This window comes from Manis javanica, chromosome 4, assembly GCF_040802235.1.
Source record: "Manis javanica isolate MJ-LG chromosome 4, MJ_LKY, whole genome shotgun sequence".
In the NCBI taxonomy this organism is placed as follows: Eukaryota; Metazoa; Chordata; class Mammalia; order Pholidota; family Manidae; genus Manis; species Manis javanica.
Window position 1 is genome coordinate 181,858,006 of NC_133159.1, and position 11,690 is coordinate 181,869,695.

At 62.2% G+C, this 11,690-nt stretch overlaps 1 protein-coding gene across 1 annotated transcript; it reads left to right on the forward strand.

The window, feature by feature from the left end:
* Positions 1-7,505: 7,505 nt before the first annotated feature.
* Positions 7,506-9,055, forward strand: PVALEF (parvalbumin like EF-hand containing). The gene is made up of 4 exons (XM_036996988.2): positions 7,506-7,603; positions 7,780-8,084; positions 8,160-8,276; positions 9,036-9,055. Exons 1-4 carry the CDS (start codon positions 7,506-7,508, stop codon positions 9,053-9,055), a joined length of 540 nt encoding a protein of 179 aa, XP_036852883.2.
* Positions 9,056-11,690: the final 2,635 nt, after the last annotated feature.

The window sequence follows — 11,690 nt, forward strand, 5'->3', positions numbered from 1 at the left end:
GGGGCGGAGGGGCAGGGAGATGGGGGCACGGAGGCGACGGGGTGCAGGGAGGCCGGGAGCACGGAGATGCGGGGGTCAGGGAGCTGGGGGCACGGAGGCGCGGGGGTGCAGGGAGGCGAGGGTCACGGCGGTGCACGCGGGGCAGGGCACCGCGGCACGAAGGAGGAATGGAAAGCTGGCACGGGGCTCGGAGGCGCGTCTGGGGCCACGCGCACGGGACTCGGGGCCTGGCGCGCGGTGTGCACACGCAGGCCGAGGAAGCAGCAGGGGTCAGCCCCCGCGGTCTCTGGGTGGCGACCCTTGAGCGGGGTTGGGGCTGGTTTTGCACGGGCCCACGCGCCTGTGCCTCGCTGCGACAACCGTAAAGTAGGCGGTCGCCCCCGCCCGGGAGTGAACAGCGCCGGCGTTTGGGGCTGCGCGGCCGCGCCGGCACCGAGGACCGTCCCCTCCCCGCCCGGGCGCCGTGCCTGCTGCGCCATTTTGCACTGATGCGGCGTCTGCCGGTGGGCGGTGCAGCCGCGCGCCCCAGAAGGCTGGGGACCGTCCCCTCCCCCATCCGTGGAGCCCGGGGAGTTACAGTGCAGCCGAGATTTGAGTTTTACGTGACTCAGGTCATACTCCTTCATCCACCCATTCATCCTCTGGTCAGATGAGCAAAGCCCCTTGGCACGGCCCAGCTGGAGGGCAGGGGTTGTGGGAGCAGGAGGACCACCTACTCCCGGCAGGTGCCAAAAGGCTTTGGGGAGAGCAAGGGATCAATGGGCCCTGCAGAGGGATGGGCCCCTCTGGGAGAGGGTCCCAGGATGCCCCTTTTTTTTCCCAAGCTGGTCCATTGTGTAGGAAGTCCTGCCAGTGGCAAAGCAAAAATCCCCCTCCTTTCCCCTCAGACCTTAGGGGGTCCCGGCTGAGGCCACACACCTCCACCCCCAGGCCTGTGGAAGAGGCTGAGGCATCCTGAACCTTCTTCCAGGCCCTGATCGTACAGCCACTGCTCTCAGGAACTTTGCCCCACAGGACCCCGTGGAGGATGAAAGGAGTGGCCAGTAGATGGCCTGGCCCATGACAGGCATTCGGTCCCCGGGAGCCAAGATGGCCAGAGACCACCAATGGCAAACATGGTTGAGGGCTGTGATGCAGGAGTGCGCCCAGTATGAGCAGCTGGGTCCATGACCCCCTCCCCACCCAAGAGGCAAGCTGAGCAGTGCGCCGTAGGGAGGGTCCTGCCCCTGCCCTCCAGGAAGGTGCCCCAGACGCCTGGACCTCAGTGCAGCCAGGGAGGCTCCGAGGAGACAGGCAGGGGAATGACCAGTGGCCCTAAGTTGCTTGTGTCCAGTCCCTCTATGCTGCCACAGCCAACCTCAGTGCCCAGGGCCAGAAGCTGTGACATGGGTTTGCCTATGAACGCAGCACATGTGCACACACTGGCACACAAAGGGGCACACACAGCGTGGCTCCTGCAGCAGAAGGCACATGGAGAGAGTAAGCCAGATCTCTGGGGCTCTAGGCTTGTGTTGTGGGTCCTCCTCCACGGCCCAGGCAGTAGGGGAGATCACTCGAGGCCCCAGGGCCAGCACACCCACCCCATTCTCCCTGCACACTGGGGTCCTCTGAGCTACCATCAGAGCCAGGAGTCCTGCTGCTCCCCAAGCAGGGTGACTGTCCAACTGTTCTTTGGATCGACACCTCTTGCGTGCAGCCAGCCACCAAGCAATTACTGCTCATGGTGCTGTTGGGCAGGAAGGCTGGCACTGGCATTCAGGGGAGGGTCTGTCTGCATGCATCTTGGAGTTGGGACGAGAACTGCTATCCTCCAGGGTCCTCTGAGCCCAAGGCCCCTAGGTCAGCCGTGAGCCAACCCCCAGCTGGCATGAATGGGCAAAAGTCATGTGGAGGGCAGAGCTGAGCAGCTCAGGGCTGGCCACCTACAGGCTGGGCTGCATGGGGCTCTCTCCAGCATTGGCGCCTAAGGGCCAGTACCCCATCCTCTGAGAAAAGGGAGAGCAGAGAACGCAAGCCCTAGTGATAAAACCCCCCACATACCCTGGGCCACCCAGCCTCGCTTGTCTGGCACCCCTGTGAACAGGACGTGCAAGGGTGAGAGTGGGCAGGTGGACCTGCAGTCTGGGGGGGGACCGGCAGTCGCTTCTGCCGGCTTCTGCCAATCCTGGGATGGCAACTGGTCACTGAAGACATGCGCCCAACCCCTGGCCTTGGGGGAGGCAGGGTTCCCAAAGCCCTCCACAGCCTGAGCAGCTCAGGCCTGACCGTGGTGGGGGCAGAGGAGCCGCACACCTGAGTGGCTGCTGCCTGGAGCACCGGCTGGTCTGGTCACAGTGTGTTTCCACCTGCAAAGGCCAGGCCTGCCGATTCGCTGGCTTCTCTACCACAGGACACAGTGCATCCTTGGCCCACAGAAACCTGACCAAGGCTGACCCGGAAGGAGCTGACCCTCGGGGGCCGGGCCTAGGTTGGGAGCCCATCTGCCGTGGGGGCTGCAGGCCCAGAGGGGACCCAGGACGGCAGGTCCCAGGGGCCGAGGAGCCGCATCTTCCATGGGCCGGAGGAGCAGGGTGGGTGGCATGGGGCAGGCCCAGACACAGGCACCGGCACATGGCAGCCGCCTGCCCACTCCCCACCCTCACCTCAGGGCCCAGGCAGGGGTGTGCATGGGCAAGGCCTTCCTGTGTCCCTGGTAGGAGCAGGTGGAGGCGGGCTCAGCGTTGAGTGGCCACACCGCAGACCCTGAGGCAGTTTGATTCTTTCAGTTTTGTTGATTTATGCTTCATGAAAGCATTGTTTGGGAGGGGGGTGTTGGGCAAACAGCAAAGGGGATCAAGGCGTGCAGTTATAAAATGAATTAAGGCACAGGAATGAAAGTATGGCATAGGAAACACTCATATCTTTGTATGGTGACAGATGGTGACTGCACATACCATGGTGAGCGTTTCCTAATGTATGTAATTGTTGAATCCCTATGTTGTACACCTGAAAGCAGTAAAATATGTATCAACTGTACTTCAATAAAAACAAATAATACCATAGTGTGGTGAGTACAAGAATAATTTTTGTGAACAATGATAAAGCTGACCTATTTAAGTGTGCAGTGCACCGATGTCTTCAAAATAAGATGGATTGATGGATGGATATTCAATAAGGCAAATATAGCAAAACATTATAGAGTCTAGAAAGAAGCATTGTTCCCACTGGTGCATTCACAATGCTGTGCAACCATCACCACTTCCTCATTCCAGAACATTCCCATCACTTGAAAGTCAAACACTGAACCCCTCCAACAATCACCCCCATCATCTCCTCCCCGAACTCCCTTAAGTTATTAGTCTGCTTTCTGTCTCTGTGGCCAAGTCTGGGTATTTGACACACATGGAATCGTTACGCTCTAAAGCCCTCTGGTTTCTTTCGCTCAGCATAAGGCTGTGGGGCTCATGGAGTTGCAGGTGTCCGCATGGCCCTCCCTGCAGGGCAGGCTCATATTCCCGTGTGGATGCACATGTCGAATGGACATCAGTGCTGCCTCTTGGGGACCAAGTGTGATTCAGTTTGCATAAAATACCCAGAATCAGCCAACCCGCAAAGACAGGGTGAGTGGACAAGCAGGGAGACCGCAGGGCATGGGGCGTCCGGGTCACTGACTTGGTGAACAAAGCCAAGGAACAGGAGACACTCTCACTTGGACAGAGATGCACGCTGAAATAGCGTCTTCTGATAAAAATGTTGGGCTCTGCTCTGTAGGGGACGGCCTTTGTCTTCTCACATGTCTGAAGGCAGCAGGGGAAAGCACCAACTTGAGAACAACTGGTGCCATCCTTGGAAGTTATCTGCCCACAAAAACATATCTTGTCCTCAAAGACGAGCCAAGACGCCTCACTCTGAAAATAGGGAGACCTTGAGGACGTGTGAAAACACCGCCTGTGCTTACCAGGCAGCTTCTAAGAAAATCACCAAGGTGCTCTGGCCTGCCCCCCCTGAGAAGGGAAAGATGAGTGTAGCACTTGGCTGAGGTCCGAGAAAGGCAGTATAAAAATACAGATGCTGCACCACATTGGGGCCGCAGCCATTGTCTGTCTGTCCGTGTCTGTGTTTTTTGTTCTCTCATTTCACCCAAAGAAGACGTGCGTCACACTACATCTGGCACCCAACGTGGGGTGTCCTCTCAGAGTGAGTTGTACATTTATTCAGCTCGATGCCTCCCCTTTGGGACTGTTCGACTTCGACGGCAGGCACTGTCACTGCTCAGGGTCCAGCAGCAGGGGGCCAGTTGAGGAAGGTACTTAGCTAAGACCATCCTTAGCTTGTCAGCCTAAGACAGAGCCATTTACATTGTAGCCACACAGGCTTGGTGACATGTGACAAACCTTCACACGGAGAAGGGGGACCTCAGTGCTGCCTCACTGCTGCATGAAATGACAAAGGTCAGAGGGCGGCTGGTGGCTGGGCTGGGAAGTGGCTGCCTGGATGCCCTGCACTGTCATGCTTGGGGCCTGAGGTGGACAGGCAGTGAGGGTCTCCCTGTAGGCAGGCCATGGCTGGGAGGGCTCTTGGCCTCCTCTCTGGTCCCCCATCCTCACCTTGGTGACCACTCCGTGAGGACCCTGCCCAGGGTCTCACAGTCCTGCCCCCTGTGCCCTAGGAGCCTTCCAGGCCTGTCACACACTGTCTTTAGGGTCAGCCCTGGCGTGGCTCCCCTAGGGGCAAAGGACAGCCCAGTGGCTCACCTCGAGGGGCCTGTTGTCCTCTGCGGCTTCTTGGACACAAAGGCCAGCCTGTACCCTCTGGGGGACCCTCTCCTGGCTGACCATCTCTGGGACCACCACATCCCCACCCTGTGAGGCCAGCAGGCAGGGGAACCTCAGGCGATAGACAGAAACTCTACCAGCCCGCCAGCGCCGCCCCCCTCCCCGACCACGCCCTTGCTCGGGGAGGCCAGGTGCCCCTGAAGGCCAGTGTGCGCACCTGGGTGGATGCACCAAGTGCCAGCGAGCCCCTGGGGGCAGCCTGAGCCAGGATGGAGTGCGGGGAGGGGCTGGGGGACAGGGGCAGCCCTAAGCTATGAACAGGTTGAACAACTCCGGGTATAAAAGCTGGAGCCTCCACAGACTCTTAGCACCCCAGCCTGACCTGCCTCCCCAGACCCCTTGAAGGAAGCCTGGCAGAGGTGAGTCCTGCCTGGGGAGAGGTACGCTGGGTGGGGCCGGAGCTGCCAAGCTGCACGGCAGGGGCTGGGGCAATGAGGGGAGGCCCTGGGGCCTGGGGGCCCCCAAAGAGGTCTAGGGGAGACAGGAAGAGGAGAGGAAAGGGAGCCGCACCCACAGGCAGCTGCGTGCTCAGGTCTGGGTGCACATCTAAGGGGGACAGCGTGGGGCGGGTGGGTGGTGGCTGGCAGGGCAGAGCGCCCAAGGTCAAAGGACCTGGCAGCTCTGGTAGGCCCCCTGCGCTGGCCCTGGGGCCCCTGCGCCCAGTCCCATGGGCCCGCTGCTGCCATCACCCCCTCTCCACCTCCCACTGGTCCATAAGGCATTTTTCCTCGTCTCGGCACCTGAACCGGGTGATCCGCCGGCAGAAGCTGGCCTGTGGGAGGGCGGAGAGCTCCGGGCAGCGCGGGGAGGTCCCTGCCAGCACTGGGCACTCTCAGCACACAGCCATGCCAGCGACGTGTTGGGGCCTGGGGTTTTTAGCCTTAAAGTTCCAGCAAATTTGTGTGTGGAGAGTGATGAGGTGGGGGTAGGGAGGGGTGGGGCCCTTCCAGGCACTGGGGGATCCCAGGAGGCTGAGGGGGCTGCAGGGCCGGGTTGTGTGGTCCACCACCAACTCGGGCCACGCCGGCCTCACTCTGGGGTGAGTGAGACTCCATCCCAGGCCCCGAAATAGCTATAAATACACCAGCAACAGCCCAAGGCCACAGGCCCTGCCTACCCCACCTCCAGCTCTGGCGTCAGGTTCCCCTGCCTTCACGGGGGTGTCCCAGAGAGCAGTGGGGTGGACACGGGCGGTGAATGGCATGGCCCAGGGCACCCACGGCACTCTGCAGACAGGATGTTGGCCTCTGACTCTGCCAGACCTGACCTGGCCTGAAATTTGGCCCTGTCCCCCCTCCATAAAGCAGTGACACTGGCGGCTGGCAGGGCTGAGCAGCAGGCGGGCTGCCCGTCCCCCCAGAATGCACTTTCCAGACTCCAGGGTGGGAGCGGGGATCAGCGTCTCAGCCAGGATGTAGGGTGGTAGGGCCTGCCCCTGGTCCTTGCTTGAGCCCTCCTCCAGGGCTGGCTGCAGGAGTGGGCCATTAGGGGTGCCTCGTGGGGAGCCCTGCTCCAGGCCCCCACAGGGCCCTAAGCCCTTTCCCCACCTCCCTCCCCTCACGGCTCCTCACACATGCTGTAGAGGGGAAGGGTGGGCAGGGCTCTGCCCCTTTCCCAGTGAGGAGCCTGAGGCCCTGAGCAGCCGGTGGCCTGTCCAGGGGCTGTATCAGCATCGCCCCTGCTCCCCCAGGCCACTGGGTGGGGTGCAGCCTTTGACTGGTGGCTTTTCCACTGGGAGGGGAGCAGAGACACCTCCAGCCACTGCCCAGCTCTGCTCAGGACCCACGGGCCACGGGGCTGCCCTTCCTGGTGCAGGAGCACTTCAAGAAAGCTCCACCACCCTGTGAACTTTCAAAAAGGCCAAGGAGCCTCTGAAACAGCTGTTTTGCCACAAAACCCAGAACCCACCCCCACAGGATGGACCGGTCCTTGTCTGCTGGCCCCTTGGGCTGTATCCACACCCCCACCTGCCTGGCTGGAGTCCACCGCTTACTGACGTCAGCTCTCTGTGAAGTGGGGGCAGCGATGCACACACCTCCACAGGGGCCGTGGGCAATGCCTGGAAGGGGGCCGTGGTCCTGCCCAGGCAGTGTCTGTCCCTCATGCAGCCCAGGGCCAGCTGGAGACTGGCTTGCACTTGGCACACAGCATAGTGCACAGCACACCTGGCACTGGGCCTCACGGTTCAGCCAAGGCGACCGAGACCTGCCGGGCCAAGCACCTTGACCCTGAGTCACGGTGGAAGGAGGTGGTACTTCAGGTGACCAGGAAGGCTTCCCAGAGGAGGCAGCTCTGAGTGGCCCTTGACAGGACAGAGAGAACCTCTCCCATGGTGTTGGGGAACCAGAGAGCTGCCACCTGGGCCTCTTCTGAGCAGGGTGAGGGGCCTGGTGCCGTGACTCCCCTTCGGAGCCTCAGGCCTCCCCTCTGTGGTCCAGGAAAGTACCTCAGGGTACCTCTTCTGGGGCCCTGGGCGCAGGGGTCTCTGCAAAGCCAGACATCTTGGGTGCTGAACAGCTGACCCCTCCAGTACCTTCTGCAGCCTGAGGGCAGCTGGAAGCCCAGTCTGGGCCCCTCGGGCCCTCACTCAGGGGCAGCAGTCAGCTCTGGGCAGAGCCCCACCCCTGCCATGTATCAGCCAAGCCAGCTCCCTGTACACCGCAGAGCCAGGACGGACGAGGACTCTCTCAGATGAAGAAGACGGCCTTAGCCACGGGCACGTCCCTGTTGGACACGGACATATTGCTGCGGCCCATGGACATGAGGCACCTTGGGACAGCCTCCCCGGAGCCCCCAGGCACACGCCCCTGCCCTGGCCCAGCCGTGGCCAAGGAAGCAGTGGGCACAGGAGCTCATCCCTTGGGGTGGGTGGCTCAGGATGCACAGGGGGAGTGTCAGGGCCTAGCTCCCACCCCAGGGCAGGAGCCCCCTCCTGGGCTTGATGACCTGTGCCTGGCTGTCCCAGGCTCCTTCAACTCCAGGCCTCTGGGAAGCTGGACAGCGCCACCCACCGGGCCTTCCAGACCCTGGACAAGGACAAGAGAGGCTTCACTGAGTGGAGTGAGGTCAAGTACCCGCTCCTGGCCGGGAGTGGGCACCTCAGGCTCTGGAACCCTGCTCCGTCCACAGCCACCACTCCTACCCCATTAGACCTCACACCCCACATCGGACCACCAGCTGGCCAGAGACAGGGTCCCGGTCCACAGCATGGGGCCCAGGCCCTGAGCCCCCTCTTCAGCTGGGCCCGTCTCCCCACCTGCAAAGTGGGCGGTGAGCACCTTGTGAGCCATTGGGCACCAGCCAGACGCCTCCTCAGCTCTGACCCAAGCCCACCCCTGACCCCAGGTACCCCCCCGTCCACCGACCCCAGCAGCACGGCGGTCACTCCACTGACGGATGGGAAGGCTGAGGCCGTGGTCCAGGCAGCCAACATGGACAGGGTTGGGAGGATTGACTTTGAAGGTGGGGCAGGGGAGCGGGGCACCTCTCAGAACCTTCCTGACCCTGACCCCCAGGAGCCCACATTGTATCATCCGTGCAGTGCTGAGTAGGCGCTGTCATCCTTGGAAGTCACAGCCTCCTGTGAGCTTCCCCAGCTCGCAGATGGGGACAGTGAGTCTCAGGGATGCAGAGCCTGGCAGGGTGTGTCACTGGGCCACAGGAGCCACTGCGGGTTTCTGAGCAGAGGAGAGGTGGCCTGAGCCAGCTTTGGGGAAGGGCAGCTGGGCACCATGGGCCGTGGGGTCAGTGGTGGGTTTCTGAGGGGTGTCCAAGGTGCCAGTCAGCCATGGGCCAGTCCTTAAGTCTGGGGCTGCAAAGCCTGACTGGAGAGGTAGCCTCGGGGCATAAAGGGGACGGCGTGGGTGAGAGTCTGTCCAGGACTCACAGCCCAGCCTCTGGTGCCTCGGTTTCCCCAGAGAGAAAGGCAGAGCACAGGAGCACCAGCTCAGAAGGCTCTGGAGGGAATGCCTGAGGGTCCCTGCAGAGACACGTTTGTCCCAAGCCCCCAGGTGGGCCGGGGCACGGAGCACACAGCAGTGGTAGGGGCAGCATGTTCTGGTCTGTCCCGCACTCCACCCAGGGCCCAGGAGGGCAAGAAAAAGGCCCCCTGGCCTTTGGGGTCCTCCTTCATAAGAGGGGACACTGCACTCCATTGGGCCTGCAGGGCTCAGGGGGCAAAAGCCAGGGGATTACTTACTAGAAATCTGTCTCTTCCTTTAGAATTTTCTGAGTTGCTTTAAAAGGAGAAAATCCCAAGGAAAGAGTGGGCCCACAGCCAGCCCGGCCCAGAGAGCGTCCCCAGAGGAGCCTGCGGGACACACAGGCCATCCAGGAGGCCACGGGGGTGGACGCAGCCCGAGCCAGGAAAATGGAAGGAAAACAGCACTAAAGAAGCGACACAGCCTGTGCGTTTGTGGCGGTGGGGGGAGGGAGCCAGGGGTGTGTCCACCTGGCCCCCAACCCCTCATGGGTCTGGGCTGATGCTGCGGGTCCCCTTGCCCAGCACCAGCTGGGCTCTGCTCTTGTCTGAGGCCTGCACAGCAACCAGGTGGGCTCAGAGGGGCACACCTGTGCCCCAGGCTTCGCCCTTGCCTCCTCCTCCCTCCCTCAACGCCCCACTTCCCCCAAGCTCTTCCGGAACAAGCCCCTCCCTGCGCCTCCCACACCTGCCACCTGTCAGGCTCCGTCCTGAGGTTTAAGTGGCCCCTGTGCAGTGGCAGCTCCCCCCACCCTCCCATCCTGCCCGTTTTGGCTGCCTGACACCGTTCCACTGCACACTCGATGGAGCTGAGCCCTGGCTTCCCGCCGCCTGCGGCCCTCCCTCTGCTACAGCCGCGTCGCTCCTTGGCTGCCCAGGCCAAGGGCCTCACGGTCACCAGACAGTGTTGGCTGCACTGCCCCCTTGATCCTGGGCACAGGTCTTTGTGGGAGCCCGGGACCCCCCCAGGCCTCTGCACCTGGGTGTCGGGGGCAAGCAGTGGGGCGTGTGTCACTTATGCTGTGGTCACAGGACGCAGGGCCCCTCCTCCAGCTGCCACATGGGCTCCAGACCCTCTAGGATGTTGGGGCCAAAGGTGGCTGGATCGCCCCAGAAGCAAAGGCACGGCCCCTCAGGAGTGCCCCTGGGCTGCTAAAGGGCAGGCGAACGTCCGCAGGACCCACTTGCAGCAGCTTGAGCCCCTTCCCCCCCAAGCGCCGTCCTTACCGCCTCCTTCATGCCCACCTGTGTGGTGAGTCCACAGGCTATTCTCAAGATGCATCCAGAGCCCCCTCCTTGCACCAGCCCGGCCACCACCACCTCTTGCCCGGATGGCCAGGGCCCCTGAACTGACCTCCCTGTCTTCACATCCTGACAGTTGGCTCTCGACACAGCAGCCGGAGAGGGCCTTTTAAAATCAAGTCAGACCCACTGCTCTGCCCAGAGGCACCCAGAGGTCCCCTCTCCTGCAGTCAAGCCAAATCCTTGGCATGCTCCCCACCCTGGCTCCCCCCATTTGACCTGATCTCAGATCCCCCAGCCCTGCTGCAGCCACACTAGCTCCCTCACTGCTCCCTAGCCAGGCACTGCCCCACCCCAGGACCTTTGCACGGCAGTTCCTGGGCCTGGCACGTATGACTAGCTCCCTCTTCTCCTCGGTGTTTCCCTCAAACGTCACCTCCCAGAGGGGTCACTCTCTACCCGCCAGGTCACAACGTGCTCACCTTGCTGAGCACCCTGCCCTCTCCATGGTGGCTCCGTGTCCCCGCAGCATACCCCATCCCCCGGCTACTACACCATGTGGTTTTTTTTTAACCATGTTTATTATGAGTAAGCAAAGCGCTGAGGACAAAGGATGGTTCAGAAACCCCAGGAAGGCCCTGAGAGGTGGGCCCGTCAGGTGCTTGGCAGTAGGTAATGGCGGCCGAGGCCAAGCAGCTGAGGCGGGCACCTAGCCCCCTGGGTGTTCAGTACCTGCCAGGGAGGGGGGCTTTGGTCGCAGCTCCTGTGGGCCTAGGAGGGCGGACAGGAGAGCCGGGCCAGTCCCCAGAGGCACAACCCAACCCTCCCTGTGGGCCGGGGCCCAGGCCTGCTCCCTGCCTACTGCCTGGTTGTGCGCTGACTTAACCAGAGGGCCACAGGAGGGCCGACAGGAAGGAGCTGGCAGACAGGCCACACCAACCCTGCGTGGAGAAAGCTGCGTGGCTCCCACCACCAGACGCGGGGCTCTAAGGCGAGGTGCCCAGGTGCCCAGAGGGGCCAGCTGGTAAGCACACAGCTCTACCACCCTGGACGTACAGGCCGGAATGTGGCTTCCGAGCGAGGTGGGCACCGCACGGTCACAGACAAGTGGCATCCTCTGCTGGAGCGGCAAGGGCGGGGAGGGAATCAGTGAGGACAGGACGACTCGGGGCCGCGGACCGACCGGACGTGAGCCAGAAGATGGCCGCATCGGGCACCTATTTCCTTTAACGCTCGGTGGGCACTGAGCAAAACTGGCCACATGCCAGCCTGGAAGCAAGTCTCCGTGGAAGCAAACGGCTGGAGTGACATGGGACGCATCTTCTGACCATGGCAAGGTTAGGAATCAAGAACAGAAGGACAGTGACACAGTGCAGATCTGAACAGACACTCTCCTGGTGGAGGCCGCCCAAAGCCCTGGCCCGGGGCCGCCCGTCCCCATCTCTCTGTGCTGGGAACTTGGGAAAGATGGCCAGAGGCCAGCCTGGCACTCAGGAGCTGGCAGAGGCCGGGCTGGCTGAAGGGTGGGGCTGGGACGGGCTACAGGCCCAGTGGGGAAGGGGCTCTGGCACAAGCTGGCCCCAAGGGGACACAGGTGGGGGCCAGTAGAGTTTTGGGCAACTGAGGCAGCCCCTCTGGTGTGCTGAGCAAGCCCC